The 24,022-nt window shown below is 39.6% G+C and overlaps 1 protein-coding gene across 3 annotated transcripts in view; it reads right to left on the bottom strand.

Annotated features, from left to right (window-relative positions):
- The window catches only part of MYLK (myosin light chain kinase), a 197,767-nt gene that overhangs the window by 58,803 nt on the left and 114,942 nt on the right, over positions 1 to 24,022 (bottom strand). For all 3 annotated transcript variants that reach the window (XM_012574779.5, NM_001243832.2, XM_072931587.1), the window contains 6 exon segments: positions 23,602 to 23,799; positions 22,179 to 22,425; positions 14,734 to 14,814; positions 13,485 to 14,374; positions 3,816 to 3,932; positions 427 to 507 (listed from right to left, as the gene is read on the bottom strand). In XM_012574779.5, coding sequence (XP_012430233.5) covers positions 427 to 507; positions 3,816 to 3,932; positions 13,485 to 14,374; positions 14,734 to 14,814; positions 22,179 to 22,425; positions 23,602 to 23,799 — 1,614 coding nt within the window.

Below are 24,022 nucleotides of genomic sequence, written 5' to 3'. Positions count from 1 at the left end.
TTACAAAACCACTCTCCATGGTCATGCCAAAAAAGGACAGATTATTCTACAGGGCATTTCAGTGAGGATGCTTTGCCTACCAATAGTAAAACTTCATATTGTCTACAAAGGACACAGCACAAATGGAAGCAAACTACATGAGTATTTTTGTGCTCTTTGAGAGGCAGCCAAAAATAAATCTGTGTCACAAGTTTATTGCATCATTATGAAAAACAGAGAGTAGAGGGGCAAGGTCTGAACTCGCAGTTTGGGCTCTTCTAATCCCCACATGGCAAAAACTCATTTCACATGACTTAAGTGCAAGGACTAAAGAAACAGCACAGGCTTCTGATACTATGTCTACAAACAGAAGGAAATGACCACAGAATCCCAGAGCACTCTTTTGTTTCCACTGGAAGGAAAGCAAATCAAATCACAGTCACTTACTTTCTGTTGGCAGCACTGGGGGGAGTGTGGTCTTAGGCTTCTTGGTCTTCTTCTCAGTAGACTTTGAGGTCTTTGAGGCATCTGCAATCAAAACAAATAATAAAATAGAAATCCTATTTGAAAATCAATAATGAAAAAGCTGTCTAATAAAAGGTTTATTTTGGATCTTTCTGCAAAGTTAGAGGAAATTGCTATCCTGTAGACTTTTAAGAAGAATTTTCTGCACAGATTTGCTGGAGATTTGCTGTCACATTCTGAAAGGAAGAGGGAGCAGAGAGGGAAAAACCCTCTTCGAAAGCAGCTGCACTAAGAACCCAAGCCAAGTAAGCAGCTAGACAAGAGGTCCCATCTAAGCTGATAGGTATTTAACTGAATAGACCAAATACAATGTGCACAAAGCTGTTAGGCAGTGCAGAGAAAAGGGACGCAAAGCCATACTGAAACATCATTTCATTCAAAAGAATCTCTTGCCGTGTAATTCTTCTATTCCATTGTCTATGTGATCAATTCAGATTAACCCATTTTGAAGAGTAACATTTCCTCCATCTGTTTAAATCTTTCCATGAAGTTATTCTTGGCCATTTGTTTATTCCTAAATAGAAACAACAAAAGGGACACCACAGGACTGAAATTTGATGGATTCTAATATTTTCACAATCGCACAGCTCTTATCCAGAAACTGCTCATCACTGCACCAACAGCTAGGAGTCAATAAAGCTTCCTTCCATGTGTATCCCACATGAGATATGAATAAAAGGTGCAACTTATTTTTAAGGTTATTCCAAGCTGAGCATGATCACAGTGCTGGAGCGCCTCTCTTATGAAGACAGGCTGAGGGAGCTGGGGCAGCTCAGCCTGAAGAGAAGAGGGCTCTGGGGAGACCTTAGAGCCCCTTCCAGTACCTACACCAGCTCCAAGAGAGCTGGGGAGGGACTTTTCACAAGGATCTGTAGTGCCACATCAAGCAGGAATGGCTTTAAGCTGGAGGAGGCAAAGTTTAGATTAGATATTGGGAAGAAATTTTTTGTGAGAGTCATAAGGCATTAGCACAGGTTGCCCAAAGAAGTTGTGGACTTCCCATCCCTGGGGGTGCTCAAGACCAGGCAGGATGGGGCTTTCAGCAACCTGATCTGTGGGAAGTAGTCCCTGGCCATGGTAGGGGTTGGAACAAAATGATCTTTAAGGTCCTTTCCAACACAAATTATTCTAGGATTCTCTGACCTGAAATGCCAATCCTAACAAGCTGTACTTGCTCCATTGTTTGATACTGACATTTATCTTTGGAAGAAAGAGTATGATTATAGACTATGATCTCAGCAGTGGCTGTATCACTTTACAGCTTTCAAATATTGAGCTTTTGAGTATTTGTGAAGGAGAGAGCTGTTAGCTACCGGAGAAAAAGATGACATAAATGTTATGGAAACAGCTATTTTAGTCACCTTCTAGGTGCCAGTGTGTGAAAATTCATTGAAGTTTCCTTCCTAATATAGGAAGCAAGAATCTCCTAGTAAATAATTCAGAGCAGGAGGTTGTGTTCTGAGAGTTCAGACACTCAGATTCTACAGATTTGCCAACTGAAGTCAAACATTCCTCCAATCTTGAGTCCCTGATTTCAAAAGAAATGTAATGATTATGGTTACTTAGTCTAAAAATCAGCATCTTGGATCCTGACAGGGGATTGAAGGGAGAAATATGAACTCTTGTTTTAGATCACAATTCTAATTTAAAAATAACAGTCATCCCCTCTGCCAGTCTCAGACATGGGATATCAAATGGCGTCTTTCCTAAATAGCTGGAGTTTGCTATGGTGCCATTCATCAAAAACCTCTTCTCAGCAGCATGCCAGTGGAGGATGCAAAAGGCAGAGGAGGCAGCCAGTATCAAGGTAAGGAATGTGGTCACCCTGGTGCCCAACATGACGTGAGCAGTGAGCCTCTACAGCCGTGGCTGCCACCACCCCAGGAAGCCAGACAGCTGAGGTAATGCCATTCACATCCCCGGGCCAGCAGCTCACAGCCTCCCAGGATCAGGGCTTGGCAAGACCCTGCCTGCAGCCTCCTAGAGCATGCATTGTCCAGCAGGAAACTCGAAGTGGGAAATAGGCTAAAGGAAGAGTCAGGAAGAAAAGCAACTACTTGAAGGAGATCAGAAGACAGAGGAAAAACACACAAGTGACTGAGACATTTAAAGGTTTCTAGGTCAGCTCTAGAGAAATCCTGTATGCTAAGCTTTTGATGATCTGCTCCTTCAACACTTTGGATCTGTGGTGGTTAAGGTGCTTCGAGGGATTAGATTTTGCTTAAAGCCTATTCTTTGAACTTCAGCACTGATAAAATTTATTATTTTAAATTACAGAACCATAAAAAATAACTTATCAAATATCTAATACAGATTACACCGTGACCATAGTATCATAGAAGGTACAGGTATATTTATTGCAATCAATATTTAATAAATTTCTTTTCCAGTTACATGAAGGCTGAAATTTTATGAGGAGTTACAGAATCACATTCTTACCTTGTGTCATGTAACTTTAGGAAAAAAAAAAATATAGCATTCTTTTCCAGACCTCCTGCCACAAATACCACATCTGCAACACAGCTGTGAAGGTTCAGTACCCAAGTTCTGTTATTAGGCTTCTTGTCTAGTTTTGTGCTCATTTTAGATCACGATGGAAAGCATCAGAGTATTCAAAAATAAGCTCACCAGAAGGTGAGTTGATAAGAAGGACATTTGTTACTTAAAACCCCTTAAATAATTTTAATTCCATGGCAGCTTTATACGTCTGTGTCACCAAGGCCTTGCCCAATTAACAAGAATAGAATTTCATCAGCACAACCATGGCTGAAAACAAGTACCTCAGTCTGTAAATTGTCCATGTTCTAAGACTATGGAACACAAGGGTGGTTGAGCTGCTCATTTATTTTTTCTCACTTACACTAGAAAATCTAATGACCAAACATCTGGGAATGCAAAGAACTGGGGAGCTGTAGAATGAGAAATGTGCTACACACATTTCTGAGGCAGACTGACACCAGACTCACACAGGGAATTCTTACTGGCTCTCTAAGAATGCACACAGCTCAGAAACAAATCTTACAATTTCAGCTTACTGCTCTAAAAACCTTCTAGAAATACAGCAGGCAGCAGGAGAATACAAATTATTCCACAAAGCATCCAGAGCCCTTGGTTTGGTACTGTCTCTCTCCTCATGCTCCTTTATGGTAGACATTGAATTACCTATTGAGCAAAAAGTGCAGAAGGGAGGGAGGTAGAGTTCTTTTGTGTGTGTGTGTGTGTAAGTAGCTCCTAAAAGTCATTCTTGGTAAATAAGTTGGAAAGGTGGGAGTTCTAAGGAAGGGTTTGCTTGTACCCAGCACAGTACTCACCTTCTACCACCACTTTGCAAGCACATTCAGCTTTCCCTGCTGGGTTCTCAGCTATGCACTTGTACTCGCCCCCATCTTCAGGCATAGCCTTCTCAATGGTCAGTGAGCAGAGTGTCCCTGTAGAGATGAGGGAGAGATCAAACACAGGTTAGGCTGCAGCTCACAAAAACCTCATTGCTAGTAAGGAGCAGAAGGCATCCAATGAGCCAGTCTTCCACTACAGGTGATTTTCTCTGCTAGAAAAAGCTGTCCTTAAAAAATCAACCTTATTGGAGCCTTATTAATGCTAAATAAATTAAAAATTCAGTCTTGCTACTTTTCCCTAGGATACTCCAAGTTGTCCTGCAGCCCTGAACTGGTTGCTAAAGGTAGAGAAGACCCAGAGCAGCACCTCTGCTGCTCTTCTTTATCTTACAGCAGAGATCAGAAGTCCTCACTTGGGTGACTTTATTCCAAAAGTGCTCATAGTGTAGGACTGTAAATAAAAAGGTCCAATGCCCATTATCAAAGTTTTGATTCAGCCTTTTCTCTAGCATTCACATGTGTAAGAGCAGAACTTCAGCTTAGTGACAAAGTTTAAAAACTGAACTGAAAGACATTTTCTTTTTACTTGAATTGCCTAATGAATAACTGCCTGTAAAATATGCATTAGAAAGTCCAATATATTAGCGGCAATCAAATTTATCACTGCAACAAATTCATTTATTTCCAAACAAAACCATAAAATTTGACTTAATTGGGTTTGCAGACACAGGATGTGACATAAACTTGTTATTTACCAAGAGAAGCTTGGTATGACCCAAGGGAAATACATTTCCTCTTAAAAATTAGAACTCTGTGAACCAAAATAGAAGTTGTTCCTAGTAGATGGGGGATGAGGAAGAAGAACCTTGTCCCTTACTTTCACTTGCATTGCTTGGAACAATGAAGTACTTTCCTCCCCAGGGTGAACCCCAATTAAAATGCTCCACACTTTCCCCTTCCAAATATCCCTCATTAAGTGAAGGTGAAGTGTGGGACTGCCTTCTCCCTCTTCATTGGAAAACTGGGTTTGTCCCCTAAACACAGCCTGAGGCCTTGTGCACTTCTGCCCATTGCTGTTGGCCTGTCCAGAACATCTCCACCCTCCGCTTTCCTCAGCTGCACTAAAACTTTCCCCTTTCCTCCGTTTGCCTTTCTCATAGCCATTCCTAATTAAAGAATTGAGGAAGTGGATTTTTTTCAGATGTTTACCCTGTTTCCTAAGATGTAAGAAAGTTTCCCAGCACCTTTCTCTCTGTGCTAACTCGAAACCTCCCAGAGTGCTCAACCCCAGGCTCCCCATCAAATGTATCCCCTGTGATGTGGGAGATGGCACAGGCACAAGTGATACTGGTCCATGAAAAGGACCTGCAAAAGAACTCCCCTCCATCTGAAGAACTTTGTGAGTTTACTGGTTCTCTTTGGAGATGAGCTCCATTTGGACATGGCAATTATGCTCTTGGCATTCAGATTTTTCTTTCAATTTAAACATGGATATCATTATTCAAGAAAAAATCTTATAAAAAACATTCAAATGGTTTCCAGCAAATGTGGTTTGCCAAAAACACACAAACGTTAGAAGAAAATTATTTTTTTCCCTCTTTATCATCCTCCACAAAATCAAGCAGCTCTAAATAATGACTATTTTCCCCTGAGAAATGATGTGAAAACTGTCCCAGAAGAGGAGCACTGACCCCTCACTCACATGGGCTGTGCTCAGCCAACCACAGGGTGAAAAGAAAATCCATGTGTCCTCCCAGAGGCAACGCTTTTCCATGAGTCAGGCTGAAGCCAAAAATGTCACGAGCTGCAGTTCCATTCCAAATGGAGGAGAGACAGTAGAAAAGTATTCTTGCTGGCATCTAGCAAATATAAATTCACATGTCTCTGCTGTTTAAAGAGACATCTGGAGAGTAAGCCAAAGATAACTTCCAGTCTAAGAATTTGTATAAATCTATGTAACATGATTAGAAAAGATTGCACACTAAAACCTAAAGATGCTATTGCAAAAATTCATAAACTTTGGAACACAGGCACATACATGTGAAGGAGACCACTGGCCACTTTACTGCAGGAAAGAAGTCTGCCTGTAAGAATAACAATCATTAAGGGACTGGAACAATTCAGAATTTACTTTAGTTTCTGCAGGAGTTTTCTACCTGTTCAAAAGCCCTTCCTCAGCTCACTGAAGACTAATGTGACACAGGGTCACTCCTCATCATTAATTTAATGAAGTAATTTTGTGAGAAAAAGGGTGAAGGAAATCTGGGTTTTTATAAGTGCCAAATCCTTTTTCCTCCTAACTCTCACCTCCCAGAAGAAATAATCTGCATCCTATTTTCCTCTTCTTCTTTCTCCCCAGGAACAGCACGTGCAAAATACATGGGGATTGCTGAGCTTCTTGCTACCGCCAGATACAATGGTAGTAGCCCTCAATGGAGGAATGAAGGGAGAATGAGATACTTTGGGTCACTCTCCTTTATACAGCCACTAGTACTCATGAAACTGTGGGCTATTAGGACTAGGTTTGAAATTGGCCAATGGATCAGAAAGATTTGGCCAGGTTGGATCAGGAGTATAAGGGGAGGCTGAGGGAGCATGACTGTTGAAACCTCATTTTCATAGGAAACCAGAGGAAAAAAAACCCAAACCACTCAAACCCAGGCAAAACTCGATGAGATTTCATAAGGACAGGAAACTTCCCAACCTTTCTTATGCTCTGTGATCTAGAGCTAGAATCAATTCCCGGGGCTAGAAGGCCAAATGTCTTTCAATGAAGGATTTGGTATTTCCTGTGCAGACCCCATCACGACCTGAAACAAGATTATCTTCTCGGAACTGCTAGAAAGCCCAGACTGGTTACTCCAGTTGGGTATTCTGGAATCCTGGCACTTCACAAATCCCAGTCAGCTAATAAGCTTGCTATATATTTTGCCACCCCAACCCTCTTTTTTTTAGGAACCAGGCCATGGATGATCCTTAAACATTGTCACAAAGTGCAGGATTGGAATAAACATGAATAGTGGAATCTACCACTTAGACACTGGGACTGGTGCAGATCTAGAAAAGACCTTAACAGCCACAGAAGCTGACACTTTACTGGAGACTCTGGTTTAGATACACAGAGCCTTTCCCTTGAATTCTGAGCTATTAAAGGGTTCTCTGACTTACTCAAAAATAGTGCAAGAGAGTTTAAAATATCCCTAGGCTTCTGCATTCTTTCCATTAAAGTCCACAGAAAGTCAAACTCAGATATAAAACAAATACACAAACCAACAAAAAACAGCTCCTTAGTCTCCTTCCCCACACTGGCACCTAGCTGGCCAACTTCCTGATTCCTGTCCATGATGCAGACTCAAGTTATGGCTTTCTCATTTGTATCCCATGGTATAAGAAAGTACTGTGGAGTATTTAGGCAATATTAATAAACACTGGTCTGTGAGAAATTGTGCCTAGAAGACATAATAATTTTTTAAGGCATTCACTGGCTTATAAAGCTAATTTTTTAATAAATCTCAAATTGTCTGGGCAAGTTCAAATGTGTGCTAGTGTCACAGTCATGTTTAAAAATGAGAAGTGGATTGACCAGGGAAATGTTGACTACAGTTACAATGACAACAGAAAAAACAGTGAAAAAAACCACATGAATTTCAGAGAAGAAAAAATGTCAAATGTAATTTTTGATAATTGATAGAGTTTTAAGGAAAACAATGTAAGAAACCTACTTTCATGATTCACAACATTAGACATTTAACCAGCAAATGTATCTGTGCACAGGTAAATTTTTTAACCTCTACTGAAATATTTGTGATATATGACATTATTCTGTTTGTAATTAATGCTACATTACTGTATTAATGATATTGATTTAGGAGGAGTTATTGTCAAAATAAAGATCTCCTGAAGAAGCTGACAATAGGAAATCATCACTCAGTCTGTTTCTAGTGGATTTCCTCTGTGATCAGACTAGGATCCAAGTTATTTAATATTTTCATCTATGACATGTAAGTACTTGTAAATTAACTTTTATAAATTTACAGATGCTAGAAAGAATCTTGGAAAGGGAAAAGATAGCAGGGTAGTCCTCCTAAAGAATCTCATTTACTTGTTAAGCTGTGACCCATTCACTTAAAGAACATGGAGCTTGAGATAGTGAAAACCACCAACGGCACCAAGGGATGCTGTATATTCAGGAGGTTTAAAGGCTTAGTAGAGAAATGACAGACATGACTTCCAACGTTGTGAGGTAGAAAGAGGACCAATAACCTCAGTAAGGGCAGCAACAGGAAGGTGATCTTCTCACTGATGCTGATACCCACACATGATTCCTAAAGCGAGTGATCAACAAACAGCAACTGGAGAGGAGGTACTGGAAAGAGAACCAAACCAAAACAACCCCAAGCCTCCAAGGGCTGGATGAAGTGCATCATGGAGAGAAAGTTAGTAAGACCTTGACTTGTCAAGTTTAAAAAAAAAGGAGAAAGCAATCTTGGTTACAGAGTCAAGGCCTTTCTGTCAAATTAGAAATAAGGCATTGTTTTGGTTCTTGATTTAATAACAAAACTCTTACTAGAATAGTTGGACTTTGCAATAAATCGCCAGTTGTTATAGGAAATACTTCTCTTTTGCTGTATTTAAATCCACACTACATGCATGAATTTTCTGGAAGAGGATAGATTTAGATCCTCTAGTGCAGTGAGAAATGTGGCCTGTGACAAACATGATATTGTGTCAGAACTGATGTTCAGATGATCTCCCCAACCCTACATTTTCTACAGAAGCTTTGGGGTGCAAAATGCATCTACTTTCAGCAGTGCATAGAGTTGTGTTAATTATACACCAAATTCTTGCTTAAATTTAATTAAAAAGAAAACAAAAAAGTCATGGCAGACCCTAGCTAGGCTGCCAGACGTAGACTTGCATGACTGGTAGGAAGATTTAGGAGTTAAGTCACAAGAAAGTTGCTAAGGCATTATTGCTAATAAGATTACCAAATCTCTATGCTGACAAGAAACTTGAGAAGAAAAAAATGCTGGCTTAGAGAAAGCAATACAAACTCAGGGCATTTTCTAAGCTACAGCATCACTGCTACCTGAGTCTATACTAGAAAGTTCCTCTTCCACCTATATAGTCACAGAGTACTAAATCTATCAAAAAAAAAAAAAAGCTGAGCAAACTGACTTAAAAAATGGCAAATGTGCGAGTTTAGATTTGTATTCACTCCTACACCTCAGCTGGCCAGTTTACTAAGGATGCTGTGCAAAACCCTTTCACTGCCATCTCATAGAACAACTTTTGGAACCATGCAAGAACTTTCTTGGTGGATTTTCTGTCCAAGAGTGAGTCACACAGCAGGACAGCAGCACAGGGCACTGCTGGGCCAATGCTATACACATGTAAAACAAAATGGGTCCTGCTCTAAAGGGTTCACCCTGTGAGGAAAATTGTTACCCTTATATGTCTAACTTCACTGCAGTATCTGCTAGAGCCTCCTTAAAAACTTTTTTTCCAAACAAATAGCCCCCCACAACTTCAAGCAAAGAAGCCTCTCATTAAAGTGCCTCTTAACCATGCATCATCTACCCCATACCGTATGAATGTATAATGGTCTAATTTATGAGTACCCTCTTTTTTATTGTTAGCAACCACTTATTTTGATCTTTAATGGGCAAAAAGCACATTAATATCTATCTCAGGAATGTAGATAATTGCACTCTGACAGGTTTAAAAGAAGAAAAATATAAAATCAAACAATTAATAAAATTGCACCATGTCAGAAGAATAGTGCAAGAGCTCACTTCATCATAAAAACGATACATTAAGTAAAAAATCATGCCACTCAACTAACAGAGTACTATTTGAGGAAGTGTAAAAAGGAATGGAAGAAAAAGTGTACTGATGTTCATTATTTCAAAGGGAAAACAGTTGAAATGTAAAATGGAAGGAACATGACATGCTATCAGCTATTGTTGTGATTGTGACATTCAGGATAATGCTGCCCAGATTCTGCCTTCTAAGTAAACTTAACCTTGGAAAAATGAAATACACAGCAAGCCCTAGATTAACCACCAGAAATCAGTCCAAATGCTGCATAAATGTGCCTGAAGACAAAGGTCATTTTTGGAGCAGGGTCTAGCTTTTTGTTTGGCGAAGGCCTTACCAGTCAGAGACTATTCTGATGCTGGTGTTTGTACCCAGGCTTCTCCAATGGTAAAGAAGCAGGGATAACACTCTCCCTTTTCCTGCACTCCAATGCCTAAACTGCATTGGGTGGGCAATTTAGTGTCAGTCAGGCTCTGCAAGCACAGAGAGAGCTGTGAACAGCATTGTTTCTACCTAGTAAAGGGCCTCAATAGCAACTAGGACAAATATGCCAAGGAAAGTTATTGTCAGTGAGTGACTACACACAGTTTTTACATAGTTTGCCTGTCCTGTGAACATCTTACACACAAGTATATTTCTAAGTTTGACCTCCCTGGCCAAATATGCCACTGTTTGATCACAGGTTCCTGAAACTGAATTTTATGTACTTTTTTTAACAATATATTTGGCACCAGGAGATAAGCAAACTTCTCTCTCTTTTTGCCATTTTTCCCCCTCTTTTCTGGGAATGACAGAGAGGAATAATGCAATTTCCAAAACATAAATATATAGCATTCTAAGGGTTCATGCATTACTTACACTGACCAGTTTGTGGGACAGTATTTCATACTAAGATGAGCTAGTAGTGTGGCTGAGAAGCAGATGGAAATGCTTTACTCTAGACAGGGAATTCTCCAGTATCCAGCTCATTAAGAACATGAAAGTTATTGTGAAATACCTCTGGTGAATCTGGAAAAAAAACCCATGGCCACCACCAAACATCACAATAGCACAAAAGCAGTGAAATGGCTAAGAACAGACATAGTCTATCCTCTTCCATAGTGGATTTTGTTGCTGAACACAAGGAGGAGTAAGGTCATAGCAAAGAAATAAAAAATGGCTTTGCAAGGTCAAAACCCACTAAAGTGAGCTAGGTCTGTTTGCTCACAGAGTCAGCCTTCTTTCAGGTGAGGATGACTCTAGGGCATTACCTCCAGGGCCCATTAAATGCTGCTCCAAGCTTTGACAAAGGCACTGCTGCTGAAGTGCACCTGTGGGTGCGATGGTGTTGCATTTTCAGTGTTTGGGGCAAAGGATGGAAACTGGGACTTCACCTTTGGCCTGCTGTGTACTGCATCCAGTTCTATTGTTGCTCTCTATGTTTAAAGCTGCTCCAAACACTCTCTGTGAGACTAATTCATAGTTTCCCCAATGAATAATATTTCCTGATACAGAATGAATTTGCTATTTCTCAGTTCTAGTCTGTTATTCCAGTTATTCCTTCTCCTCTCTTGGTTTCCTTAAGTAAGTACGTGTTCCTAATTAGGGAAACTGAGAAAACTGAATCTCTATGAAATCTGGAACTTAAAGTTTCATGCATACCTAGTTAATTACTTAACAGTTGGCATGAAAGAATCATACAGTGACAGAGCAGCAACACATTCTTCTCCAAGAGCCAAAGCTAGCAGGTACTCTCAGGAAAAAAAAAAAACAACTGACCATCATGCAGTGTACCAGAGGGTATGTAATAACGTTTAAAAAAATAGTTCTAATCTTCATTCCTTGTCTTTCCATTAAAGGACAAAACTTCGAGCCCTGTGTAATATTTCTTTCCAAGATCTTCTGCAAATCCGTGCAGAAGAAAGCTGATTACCCTGACCACTAAGCTTGGTTCCAGCATAACAGTGCAGGTACAAGTGGAACATAAGGACAGCGTCTTCACCCCCTGCAAGAGTGGATTCCTTATGCAGGACTGAGCTCTGATCCTGACCTCAGTGGAAAGCACTGTTAATGTCTGACACCCTGGAGTGTTGTGACCAGGAGTGTCACCCAGCCCAGACAAGCTGGACAGGAGAAGCCTCCTGCTCTGCTCTGACACATGGCTGAGCATTTCTGCACATCAGGATCACTTCACTGGAAACAGCTACCCTTGATTTACAGTTCCACAGTACCATTTTATAGAGTGAATAAGAGTTAGGGGATTATAATAGTTACTCAGATTATTTCAGTGAAGGAAACAGCTTTCTGCAGCACCATAACACTAAAACTTTGGGACTTCAGGAGGCTCCACATAGCTCAGAAGCTTTGGTACAGAGGTGAGTCTGTCAGATATACTTAGACAGGAGCCATGGAACTTTGAAATGCACAATTTCTTTTCCACTCTGAGCAACTCCAGGAAAAGCCTTGCAATCTTGCTTCCAGCATAAGGCAAGCTGAACTGACTGATTCTGTCAGTCCTTCTTGTAAGAATGGCATTTCCACCAGTCAAAGTTTTCTCATGTACATGACACTTATCCTTATTCTATACAGTCCCCTTAGGTAAAAATCAACATGTACTCAGAAAAAAAACCCCGAAAAACACATGATGCTACTTCAGACACAGGCCAGACACAATGCACCTGCTACCATTTGCCTTTCTCCATCTGCTTTGCTGTCTCCTTAATGCACTACTCGAGTTCCCAAGACTCTCTGAAGATAATGCAATTTCTGATTGCATCCACTTCAGGAGAATGCCTGTGTTACCCTGCCTGGAACACTGCACAAGGATTCACTGGTTGTGCTGAACTGTTCAGCATAATAATTTGGTTCTCATTTGGTAACACAAAAAACCTTTGATTAAATGAAGGAAGAATCAAAAGTAAGAGTGCAGACCCCTGTGCCAAGCTGTAATTCTCACTGTGGACATGAACTTTTTTGCTACAATGTGTCAGAGGATATCATTCTCCAGATAATTCCCTCAGTATTTTATGGAACACATATGAAGTAAAGAAGGTTTTTTGGCGCTAACAATTGTCCTTCCTTCTTGTTTTTGTCCCAAGGAAAATATATATTGTCTAGACACAACATTAACTTCCATGCAAAAAACAGTCTAGTGGGTTTGATCATCCAAAATGTGAAGTATAAGGGAATTACTTGGTTTGAAAACACTAAGTATTCCCTCTAAGGACTTCTACCAAATTTTATACAGTCTTGAAGTTAGTTAAAAGTCACCAAGCCAGTGGAGTTCAAATATTTCAGTGGTTGTAATGGCAACAGAAGCATCTGTGGTGGGGCTTTAAATACACTGGAAATCTGTTCTCAACTCTGATCTTAACTTGCAGTTGTAGTAATTTCTTTCTATGACACAACCCCTCTTTGCTTCTGTGTTTCTTACTGCAATAAAAAGCCTGAAATATTAAACATACAGAAGAATTTAATTAGAATTTGTAAACAGGCAATAATATTATTATGCTTTCAGTGTTCTAAATCCTTAAAGCTCAGTTTAAATAAGCATCATGTACCAGCTCCTTAAACAGCACTAGCAATGTAAACAGCATTTAAAAATGCAAGAAGTTCAACTTTATAAAATTTACATCTGCAGGCTGTTAAAGGAGAATCTGCAAGAAATGTCAAACAATACTGTTCCTTATGTACTCCACTGAAATAACAAGAAATCTGCATCTGGAAACAGTTACTGGCACAGGACTTAAATAAATATTGCATTACCTCTAATGAACTAAATATTATTAATCAAGAGCCAGATATAACAGTGTGCCATCCAGCTGGCTTGTAATGCAATTAATTTACCTTCTTGGGAGATGACAATAGACTTTGATGATTTGATGGCTTTGCTGTCTAGAGTCCAGGTGACAGCTGCAGGGGGATCAGAGGAAATCCGACATTGTAAGACCAGTTTTTCACCATCAGCTACTTGAGCATCCTGAAGCTTCTCTGTAAAGGAGGGTGCTGTTCCTTTGCTTGCTGGTGGTTTGCTTGCTGGTGCTTTGTTTTCAGCTTTTTTCCCAATTATTCCACCATCCACCACTGCACACCCACGTTCACAGTTTCTGTCATTTTTCTCCTCTTTTTTCACTGCTGGTTTGGCAACAGGGGCTTGAGAATTGGGGGTGGCATTCTGGGCTTCAGAATTGGCACGAGCGTTTGGTGCAGGGGTGCCAGCACTGCCATTCTCCGCAGGTGGCTTTTTCTTGGAGCCCAGCACAGACCTGAAATCTGTAACTGCAGGTTTAGGAGGTGGTGCCTTCTCTGGCAATGGGGTTTTTGGGGTGCCTTTCTTGGCCAGCACAGAGCGGAAATCCACCTGCTGGGGAGCATGGACTTTCCTCTCCTCCTCTGACAAGGTCTTGGGTTTGACCTGCCGCTGCAGGTTTGCTCGGAAGTCCATTTGCTCGGCTGGGATTTCTTTCAGTTCCTCCTCAGAAAAACTTTTGGTGCTGACTTTCTTGCCTAAAATATCACGGAAATCAAGTTGTTCAGCTTCCTGCTGCCTCAGGCTCTCCTCTGTGTGCTCCCGAGTTTCCACTCGCCTCTTCAGCACGCCTCGGACGTCCTCCTGCTCTTCCTCAGCTACTCTGGTTACGCTGCTGTTCTTTTTGAAGCCACTTGTTCTACCAAATGTTAGTTTACCATGATCTCCACCATCTCTTTGCTCTCCAGAGCTAGCTGATTCCCTCCCACTATGAACCGAAAAAGAAAAGAAAGAGAGAGCCAGGAAAGGGGCTGGTTTAAAAATGTCAGGGAACAATCTCAGAGCAGGAACAAAATGTGTTTATAGAAGGGGAGGCTGATTAGAGGAGCATACTCCATTAGTTTATTGCATCAATGATGACTTCAGGAGCCATATAAGGGCACAAACAAAAAAGATCTTCTCTACTCTGGCTTGGTACAATGTGCTTAGCTTGTATGATGAAAACAATTTGTTAGGTCACATTTGGGGATTAGGTTGAACAGCAGCCAGCCTGGGTCTGTAAGGGCAGGGAATTAACGGAGCAAAAAATAGAACCCACCCATGCAAGTCCCTGGGAAAAATACTCACTCTCTGAGCATTTCTGCTGTGGAAGCTGAACTCTCCCGCAGCATCAGGGACACCTGGCAGCTGCATTCTCCAACTTGGTTTCTGAAATATTTAAGTAAAATCAGAAAAACAGGGGTTTCTTCCTCTGTAACTTGCCTGAGCTAAGTGACTGTGTGTTGCACTAAAGCAGCTCATACCCATTGTGGCATTCCCCTTTTCTATGCCCAGCATTGTGGGGATTGACTGAGTGGATTTGGTTCCCTCATATTTGGAGCCCAGCTATCTCAAATAGCTTTTACTGATCTGTTGCTATCTGCACTGGGAACAACATACTCCCTGAACAAAAATCAAAGCAATTTACAGAATGAAGCAGCTGCAAACAAACAAGCTAAAGGAAAATAAATACAAAAGCTGGAAAATCAAGACAGAGGAAAGGGCTATTTTACAAAGCTGAAAAACTTTCCAACTCTGCCTACTGTTTATTTATTCAAACCCAAGCTCTTAAGTTTTCTAATGTTAAGATATTAAAAACAGGGTCTCATTTCCTTCCCTCCCCTCTGGCTCAACCAATCAGCAAAACCCATCTACACGGATTGCTCCAGCCTGTACATGTTTATATTAAAAAACATAAAAGTGTCACCATATATGGTGCTGAGTACTTATTCTTCCTTTTGCAGAGGAATACCATGGATGCCTTCTGGAAAGGGCTCCCATTAAAGAATTCATTTAAAGTGCTCCCCGCTCCCCTGCAGCTCCCTCCCTCCTGCAGACATATATCATTCTTCCAGCCCCAAACAGCTCTTCTCTGCTTAACACAGGACATGCCAAATGCAAAATTTAACTCCCCCAGGGCAGCAGTTGTGTAACTATTGCCACCACTCCCCTGACTGCTATTAAAAAACCAGACTTGAACTGATTAAGGACTAGAAATACCTTTTATTAGTGAAAACACTTCTGTCCTTCCCAGTTTAGGTAGAAACTTGTAAATGGACTTGAAAGTCCTGGATTATTTCTCCGTTTTGAACAATAATACTTTTTGCTACTGAAAACATTTCCTGGATATGAGTAAAAGACATGTGTTGGAGGGGAGGAAGGCAAGAGAGGCAGGTTTTCCCAGCTGTGTTCTGCTTTGAGCTTGCTAGATAAGAGCACCTTCAAGTCCACTTAGCCCTGAAGTTTAAAACATGGACTAAGGACTCTTAGTTTGCCATAAATATATTGTCTGGCCTGGTTTTTAAATAGAGCATGGAGAAACTTTCCTAGATATGGTACTGTTTGGGTGAAAAGACCCATGAATTTTCACCCATTTTAAACTTGAAGTGAAGGCAAGATAATTAACACAGATAACAGAATCACAGATTCAGCACAAAATTTTGTCTTTGTAAGAGCAATTAGTGCCATCACCTCAGATAGATTTCTCATTAGTTCTATTGCTCCAGAAAACGAAATAGTGGATCAGCCTAATATGAAAACGACAAAGAAACTGATAGGTATGATCCAAGTATCTGTATTATAAAGTAAAGACCCTGCTAATAGAAATGTATCTGAAGACCACTAACAACAAAAAAACAGAGGAATGTTTTTAACACTTTGATACCCAGTAAGTCAGAATATGTGCACTACAAACTGCTGTTGGAGGTAATCCATGAGGACTGAACTGAAAGCAACAACCCTCATTTCCTTCAAGACAAAAAACTAGATAACATCTGAGTACCAAACAGAAACTGTCCAAAGGGCAGGAGAGGATCCAAGTCAATGCAGAGAGTGCTGAGCTCAACCCTGTACTGGAGACCTGCCATTCTTACTCACTCATATGTGTGGCCTCCACTTGGAAGTAAGAGAAATAGAAAGAAGCTAAGACAAATGGAAAGATAAATAAAAAGGATAGCACATCACCTCCTCCCAACATACTGATTGGCATATAATTATGGCAGGGTAGCAGCATTGCTGAAAACCTGTTGTTTTCATATAATGCATTTCAAACTGGCCCCTTTTGCCACTATTGGAAGTCATGAGTTGTTTTTCCTTCTCTCTGCTTCTCCAAAGTTTTTAAGGAAAGCAGATACACTCTGGAACTGCTCATTCACCAGTGCTGCAGGGCTTTACAAACTCTTGGTCTACCTGAAGAGCCCTCCTGTTCAGGACTTAAAACCAATCCAAAGCTGACAAAGGACAAGCCATGCATGCTGAAGTGTAGACAATTTGCAGAGTACATTAAATGTTGAGGCAGCCTTGCTCAGCTTCTGTCATGCCTGTTTGGCAAAAATATTTGTCCACAAGAATTGTGTCACTAGTGGGAGAGGTTGAAGTAACAGAGACAGCAGTGTCCCAGGAGAGGAATTCAGGGATACTGCATGTGGTCCTGACCACTGTGAAGAATGGTAGCATTTCTGCAGGACCCATTTCTGCAAGGCATCGTTCCCTCTGCAAATTCCTTGCATATGCGAAGAAGCAAATAAGGCAGGCAAAGTAAATCCTTCTAAAGTAAGCTATTTTTTTCACAGGGTTGGGAAAATAAAGGAGGGGGTAAGAAAGTAGGAGAGCATTTTGTTCTTTCTATTTTTAAAACCTTGGGAAGCACTTACAAATTATGGCAACAGTGGGACATACAAGTACCTAGATGGAAAAATGATTCACAAGGTAGTTTTTTGATCTTAATTATGATTTCTGATTCAAGTGAATGGCTGAAAACCAGACTACTGGATATAAACCTTGAGTCTGTGTCTGTTCAAAAGTGTAGCCTTCCCAGGGTAAGGCCTGCTCCCAGTGAAATCAAACTGATGATTTTAGGAGCAGAGAGAACATACTCTTCGTCTTCTGCATCCAGTGAAAGAATCTAAAAAGGTGAAGTTAAAAACACTGACCCAGCTTGGAGATCACAGGATGGAAAAAGAGAAACAAGCCAAGAAAAATTAAGAAGGATTGAGTGATTTAGATACCAATTTCAATCCAGAATAATTCCAGAACCCTGGTAAATATTTTTTACATTTATGCAATTTCAGAATCTAGGCAAGGCAAAGATGCATAGGGGCAGTTAGAAAAAAAGAGAGCCTTGCAGTACATGGGCACATCTTCAAGTCTTTCACATCTCTGCTGTTTTGAAACTTGGCAATAACATTACTTGTGCAGCTTGAGGTTCTCAGTGTTGGCATTTTGTCAACAAAACCCGAGACACAGACAGATCTTAGTGGCTTTGTTATTGTGGAATAATGATCGACATGGATAAAACCTACATTTAGTAGCTTTGCTGTGAAGTAGTGCCTGGAAGTGTTGACTTCTGCAGGACTATTCTGTAGAATGCTCATCCACAGGACTTATCTTTAAAATGTCAAGGAATATTAATAAAAAACCCCACCAAAACAAATAAAACCCCAGCTGCAAAGCCTGAGGCAATCTTAAAAATAGCTCTGTGTCCTATTGTGGGATCAGTTTTCCCTGGAATGGCTTTTATGTTCAAAATATCTTGAAATACTAGTTTCTTGGCAGAACCTACTCAAATATTTTCACTGAACCTTAGATGAGACTTATTGTCTGCATGTCCCTAGGAAGCACTCCCTGGAGGAACGGGAAAAAAAGCAGTTGTAATTATACTGGGGGGACATACTGAAATTTCCTACCAGTCTGCAAAGTGTGAAATAAATATTGCAGAGTAAATGACATTTTTCAAGAATGGACTTGAAGGGGCAAAGAAGTTGATCCCTATTTATAGCTGGTACTTCAGTGCAAGTAACTGCAAATCCTCAGGAGGTTTTGCAACTTTTCTGTGAGTTAAATAGAGAGATAGTCCAGAGTCCATGAAGCTTTAGCCCCAAAGAAAGCAACTAATCCACTGGATCACAACTCTAGCTGGCATAAAGCAGAACAGCTCTACTGGCTTCAAAGAGGATGCACCAATTTACCTCACTTGAGGATTCTGCCAGAAGCTTTTTATACCTGAAGGAACAGTATTTTTATTTGTATTTTAAAGCACTGAGTGGGAGGATGGAACAAGAAAGAGGCTTTCTTCTCTAAAAATAGACAATATATTAGTAGGAGGAAACAGGGGTTGAAAACTCAATTTTACAGAAAGACAGAGCTATATTTACTCTTTAGCCTAATGAAATGTAACCTTAGGAGTGCTTTTTATATAACCTGAATTACAGAGTATTCAAAGTACCACTGATTTATAAAATGAATGTTTTCCCCTGATTTTAAGCAGATTATCAAAATATCTAAATCAATACTAATCAACACTAACCAAGCTTGTATGGAAAATGAAGTGTGGGAGAAGAAAAACACTTAATGTCTGAGAAGACAAAGGAAAACAAAGTAGATGATTTGTTTAAGGAGTTGCGGCATGATTTCTGAGGTGTCTCATGTTGACTGTATTGCTATAAAGATAAAAGTTTTGCTCAAAAAGCACAGTCTCTGTCCAGTTCTCACAGATTTTTTTTTGTTTACCTCTTCATTTATGATGCACACACTGAAGGAATACGGAAAAGTCATATTGCAGTGCCTGCATCACTGGAAGGATGCACAGGATAGGAGGGGAAATAGGTATCTTTGTTTTTATGAGTAAGGAAAAGGATTTTTATTTTTCATTTTAAGCATTTTGCAGGCTGTAAAATTTCCAAATTTCAATAGATGAACTGCAAAAGTGGATAAATCTCTTCTTTTAATATTTATGCAGCACTATTCTTCTGAGACATAACAGCCTCAATGGAACATTATTAAGACAATTGTAGAGGAATCATAGGCCTGTGTAGGTTTAAAAAAAGAACAAGGAGGGGCTACATTGACTACTGTTCTAAAAGCCAGACTTAGCAGTCTGCTAAATAGTAAAAGGCAAAGCAAAGATTTATTCTAAATAATGCTGAGGGATAGTAAGACAGAAAGCCAACAAGCAATCATGGATGGATCACACGAGGATCACTGAGCTCTACGTCCTTGGCAGCTCACTCTAACTGAAGGAGAAATAACCAGCAAGAGTCAAGCAGAGCTTTTGTTAAACCCACATTTTTAAGACTAGAGTTTTAATTTGTGAGCAGCCAATACAAAAGAAGAATTGTGGAGGTATTAGGATAGAATTTAGAGCTTAAGAATAATGGAGAAAATAATGGAAAAATAATTCACACTAGTAGGAAACTGTGCCTAGTCTAAATTAAGAGAGTTGGAGAAGGAGTGACTCCCTCTGAGCAGCTATGCAACCTGCTTCTGAAATTAACATGTGAAAATGAACTGCACGTTTTATTTGAAATGAAAATGATTATGTTTAAAAATAGCCTACTGTCAACTTGGTAAACTCTTTACTGAATTGACTTATGTTTTCTCAGTTTTTCCACATTTTTTAATGGACTTTGTAGGAGTTTTTGAGAGAAAGACACAAAATGCAGCTCTCTTCCTCTCAGGTAATGTTAATACAGTTTCTGAATATATAAACAATTCTTAATCAAGTATTCAAGAAAAATGCAGCCAGTTCAACAGCTATTTAGTCACGACTATTTAGTGCTGAAGACTACTGCAACTGTATTGCAAACTTGAAGTTACACAGCTGACTTTTGGCTCCTTGGATATGCCCGAGGCTGTTACCTCTCTGTTACTCATAGTACACAACCACTGCCTAAAAACATATGGCTTTCTGTTCTCTGAACATTAACTGGAATTTTACAGGTGAGAGCAGGGTAAAATGAGGTATCAGCATTCCCTTGGCTCTAACTGCAGCACAGCATTACTCATTATGGATTAGAAAAAGCCAGCATGTATGCACTGATCTTTGTGGGATCCTCAGTTATTTCTCCAGTGAAAGGATTAGGGAATAGCTGCAACTAGCATGTAATCTGCTTTCTTGTTTTATAGCTACAACTTTACTTTTTCTTCTTCCCCCCAAAAATTCCTCTCATCTACTAATTGTCTGAAATAATTTATTTTCTAAATGTACGTTCTAGAGTTATGGTATTATCAGACTTCCACTTTGAAAAAAAGGGCTGTAGTGATAGATTTGGCCTGAGTGAACACCAACTACACCTGATCAATACTGTTGAGTTCCAACATCAGTCCCAACAAAACTCTCTTGGCTCTCCTTTGTCCTCTTTCATTCTTCCATCCCTGAACTTTTGCTGAAATATCTCATTCTCTTTTCAGTTCAAGTGAAACCACCAGCATATCATAAGAGAAGATGCCCATGCCCAGGGCACACACACTGAACCATGGAAATGTACCAGCAGCGGGTAGCAATTCTCAGTTTCTGCTCTCTCCTGTCAAGATTGGTGATATAAATTAAATTGAACTAGCATTTCTAATCCTTCAGAGATACTGAGTTTATCAGAAAGTGAGTACCTCATTTGACTTTAAATACTAAAATATACTTAAGCGAGTTTGTGTCTGCCTGTGATAGTCCATGAAAACATACTTTCGAGCTAGGAGACATCGACATATCCATCATTTGGGCCACACTGGCTGGAAAAAAAACTAACTATAAAAAATTAAACTCATTGTTTACAAGCTAACCAGGTTGAATTTATTAAGAAATTCCCTGCCTCCTTGTATTAAAAAGATATGAGTAATTTATTTGCAATTAGGCAAAGGACAATTCAGACTAGTACACTTGGACTAAAAAGTGATTGTGTGGAACAAACCAAATAATTGTCTTCCAGTGTAATGGACTCAAATGTCCATGATGATGATGAAGTAATTTTAATAAAGAAAGGCCCAAACACTAGCCAAGTAAGTCTATGCATAGTAAATAGCATGGAATGATAACATCACTTTAAGGTTTTACACTATGTTTTCTACAACCATATATAAAATATGCAGTCTTCACCATTGAAGGTGGAAAATGGTATGGCACTTTCTACAAGCAAATCTAACTCTTCATTTAAAGCACAGTTATAGTTATTCTAAGAGAATAAAATAAAATTAAATTTTAAACAACTCTTCCAGATTTTGTAGGAATGACAAGGTGTTCAAAGCATCAAGGTGCCTCATTCCAAAGATGAGTCAGCAAAAGGAGACTACAACTTGCTTACAAGATTCAGACATTTCAAACATGGCCAGGAAACACTTTTTCCCCTTAAAGGTATGGATCTTGTATAACTGCCCTCCCTAGGCAGTTTGTTCCCATGAAAAGAGGCATCCTTACAAATACCTAGAGCAATGCCAAACATGATAAATAGCTCCAAAACTCAGGACAATGATTGTGGTTTTCCTTGCTAGAAATTGCTTCCCACATTGCTGCCACAAAGCTTTGTTTTACAGGATGACAAAAAGAAACCATTCCTTTTTTTCCTGACTCTTCTTGTGTTTCCTGTCTTCTCTTGGAGCTTGATTAGTACTTTTTTATCCCTCAGAAATATTATATTCCTTTAGTACCCTAATGCTCCACTTGAATAGGATGGAACTCCTGTCTTCTTCAAGTGAGAATTTTAACTTGGGGGTAAATATAACTAATTGGTCAAAGGGAACAACCTTCTTTTTCACAGCCAACATACCTGAGCTGAATTTCATACTGCCCTGTATGACGAGACTGCACATTCCTCAAGACCAGTGTGAAGATGTCTTCATTTTGCAGGATTTCACACGCTGTTCCTGGCATTATTTCCTTCCCATCTTTAAACCAGTGAACAGTGGGGAAAGGATCTCCAGCAATGGCACAGGATATCAGGACATTTTGCCCAGGAGCTGCTGTCACTGATCTCGGTTTGCTAATGAACCAGGGCTGAATACCATCCTGAGGTTCTGTAGTTTACAAACACAGTTTACAAATCAGAAGAAAATGTCAAGCTTGAATGTCACCACTAAGCTAACTAATTTCAGGGAAAGCAATCACAGGCAAGGAAAGTTATTTTGAACATGCATGGTATAAGTTTTTAATCTGAAAATAAGTCAGACTTTAATTTTGGAAGTAACTTGTGCTCGTGCTAAAATTAATCATTTACTTGGCACTTTACTGGCTCGATCCAAGCTTATATTAAGAGCAAAACAAAGGGACTTTAAAGCTGCCCTAAAAGGAATCCTGGAGATTTGTCCTTAGAGAATAGATTTAAGGGCAAGTAACAGTACTATGACTGCTGTGCAGTTGAGAGCTCATGCAATAAATCATCATTAACAATTGCATAAAATTGCATTTAATATAGAAGACTGACCCAAAGGCTGGATCTCAGGGGGGACTGGAAGAGAGAGGAAAGTCTGAATTCAGAGCCACAGTCACAACAGACTAAACAGCTCTCTCAAACACTGCAGATAAGGTAGTCTACATTAAAACTAATAAAAGTCTCTCAGTGATTTCCACTAGTTCTCAGTAGTGGCTATGAGGAAATGTCAATATGCAGTTATACTAGAGGAAGTCCCTGTCACAAAGATATTGTGTGCCCAGTCACAGGAAATTTGTAGGTACTTGAGTTTTTGCTGTGGGGTTAATATCATATGAGAAGATTTAAAGCTAAATTATTTGCAGCTATTTCTCAGATTGCAGAAATCATGTTTTCCTTACCTTCTACCACTAAAATGCTAACATTAAAGCCAGGATACCTAGCTCCTAAAAAGCCTTTTCAAATAATAAGGACATCAATTAGAAAAATAAAAACATATTAAAAGGTTTATTTTAATCATAGTTAAGTAAGTCTTATAGTTATAATTTAAAGCTGTATTTAGCAGAAGTTTTGCACTGCCCCTAGAAATAGGACTCAGGAATGCATTTTTGAAATAGTAACATAATGTTCCAGAGTGAAAAGATTTTTTTTTAAAGCTGCTTCTGCTCAATATCCTTTTTAATTCAGATGCAGAGACTGAGAACCTGAGCATCCTTCACAACAAACCTTATAAACACTCATGTATTTCAAAGAGACATTCCTCCAGCACATTAGAATAATAATTTTCTTTCACCATTTTATAAGGTGAAGAGGAACTTTATACCTTGAACTGTCAATGTAGCCTGTGTTTGACTTTCTCCTACTTCATTCCAGGCTTCACAGGTGTATTTGCCTGTGTCTTCAGGAAACACCTCCTGGATGTACAGACTGTACTCATTGCCTTTCTTCTCAAAGTGGAAATCTTCTGTCTCCTGGATTTCTTTCCCATTATGCAGCCAGATAATTTCAGGAGATGGGTTAGCTAAAAAAAAGCAAGCAACAAAAATCTGAGACACTCACAAAACCCCACCAATATGTCAATTAAGAAAAGGAACAAGTTTGTTTGTTTTTTTTTTTTTGCCACCTTATTCTGCAATTTCATCTTCAAAATATTCAGGAGTTTCTATTATTAACTCTGTCCATGCTGTGTAATGTGAAATAGTCTGTCTTATTATGATTAAAATACAAATGAATAAGGGAAGCAC

Source organism: Taeniopygia guttata, chromosome 7, assembly GCF_048771995.1.
Source record: "Taeniopygia guttata chromosome 7, bTaeGut7.mat, whole genome shotgun sequence".
Lineage (NCBI taxonomy): Eukaryota > Metazoa > Chordata > Aves > Passeriformes > Estrildidae > Taeniopygia > Taeniopygia guttata.
Note: the sequence above shows the minus strand (reverse complement) of the source record. Positions and strands in the feature narration are given on the sequence as shown.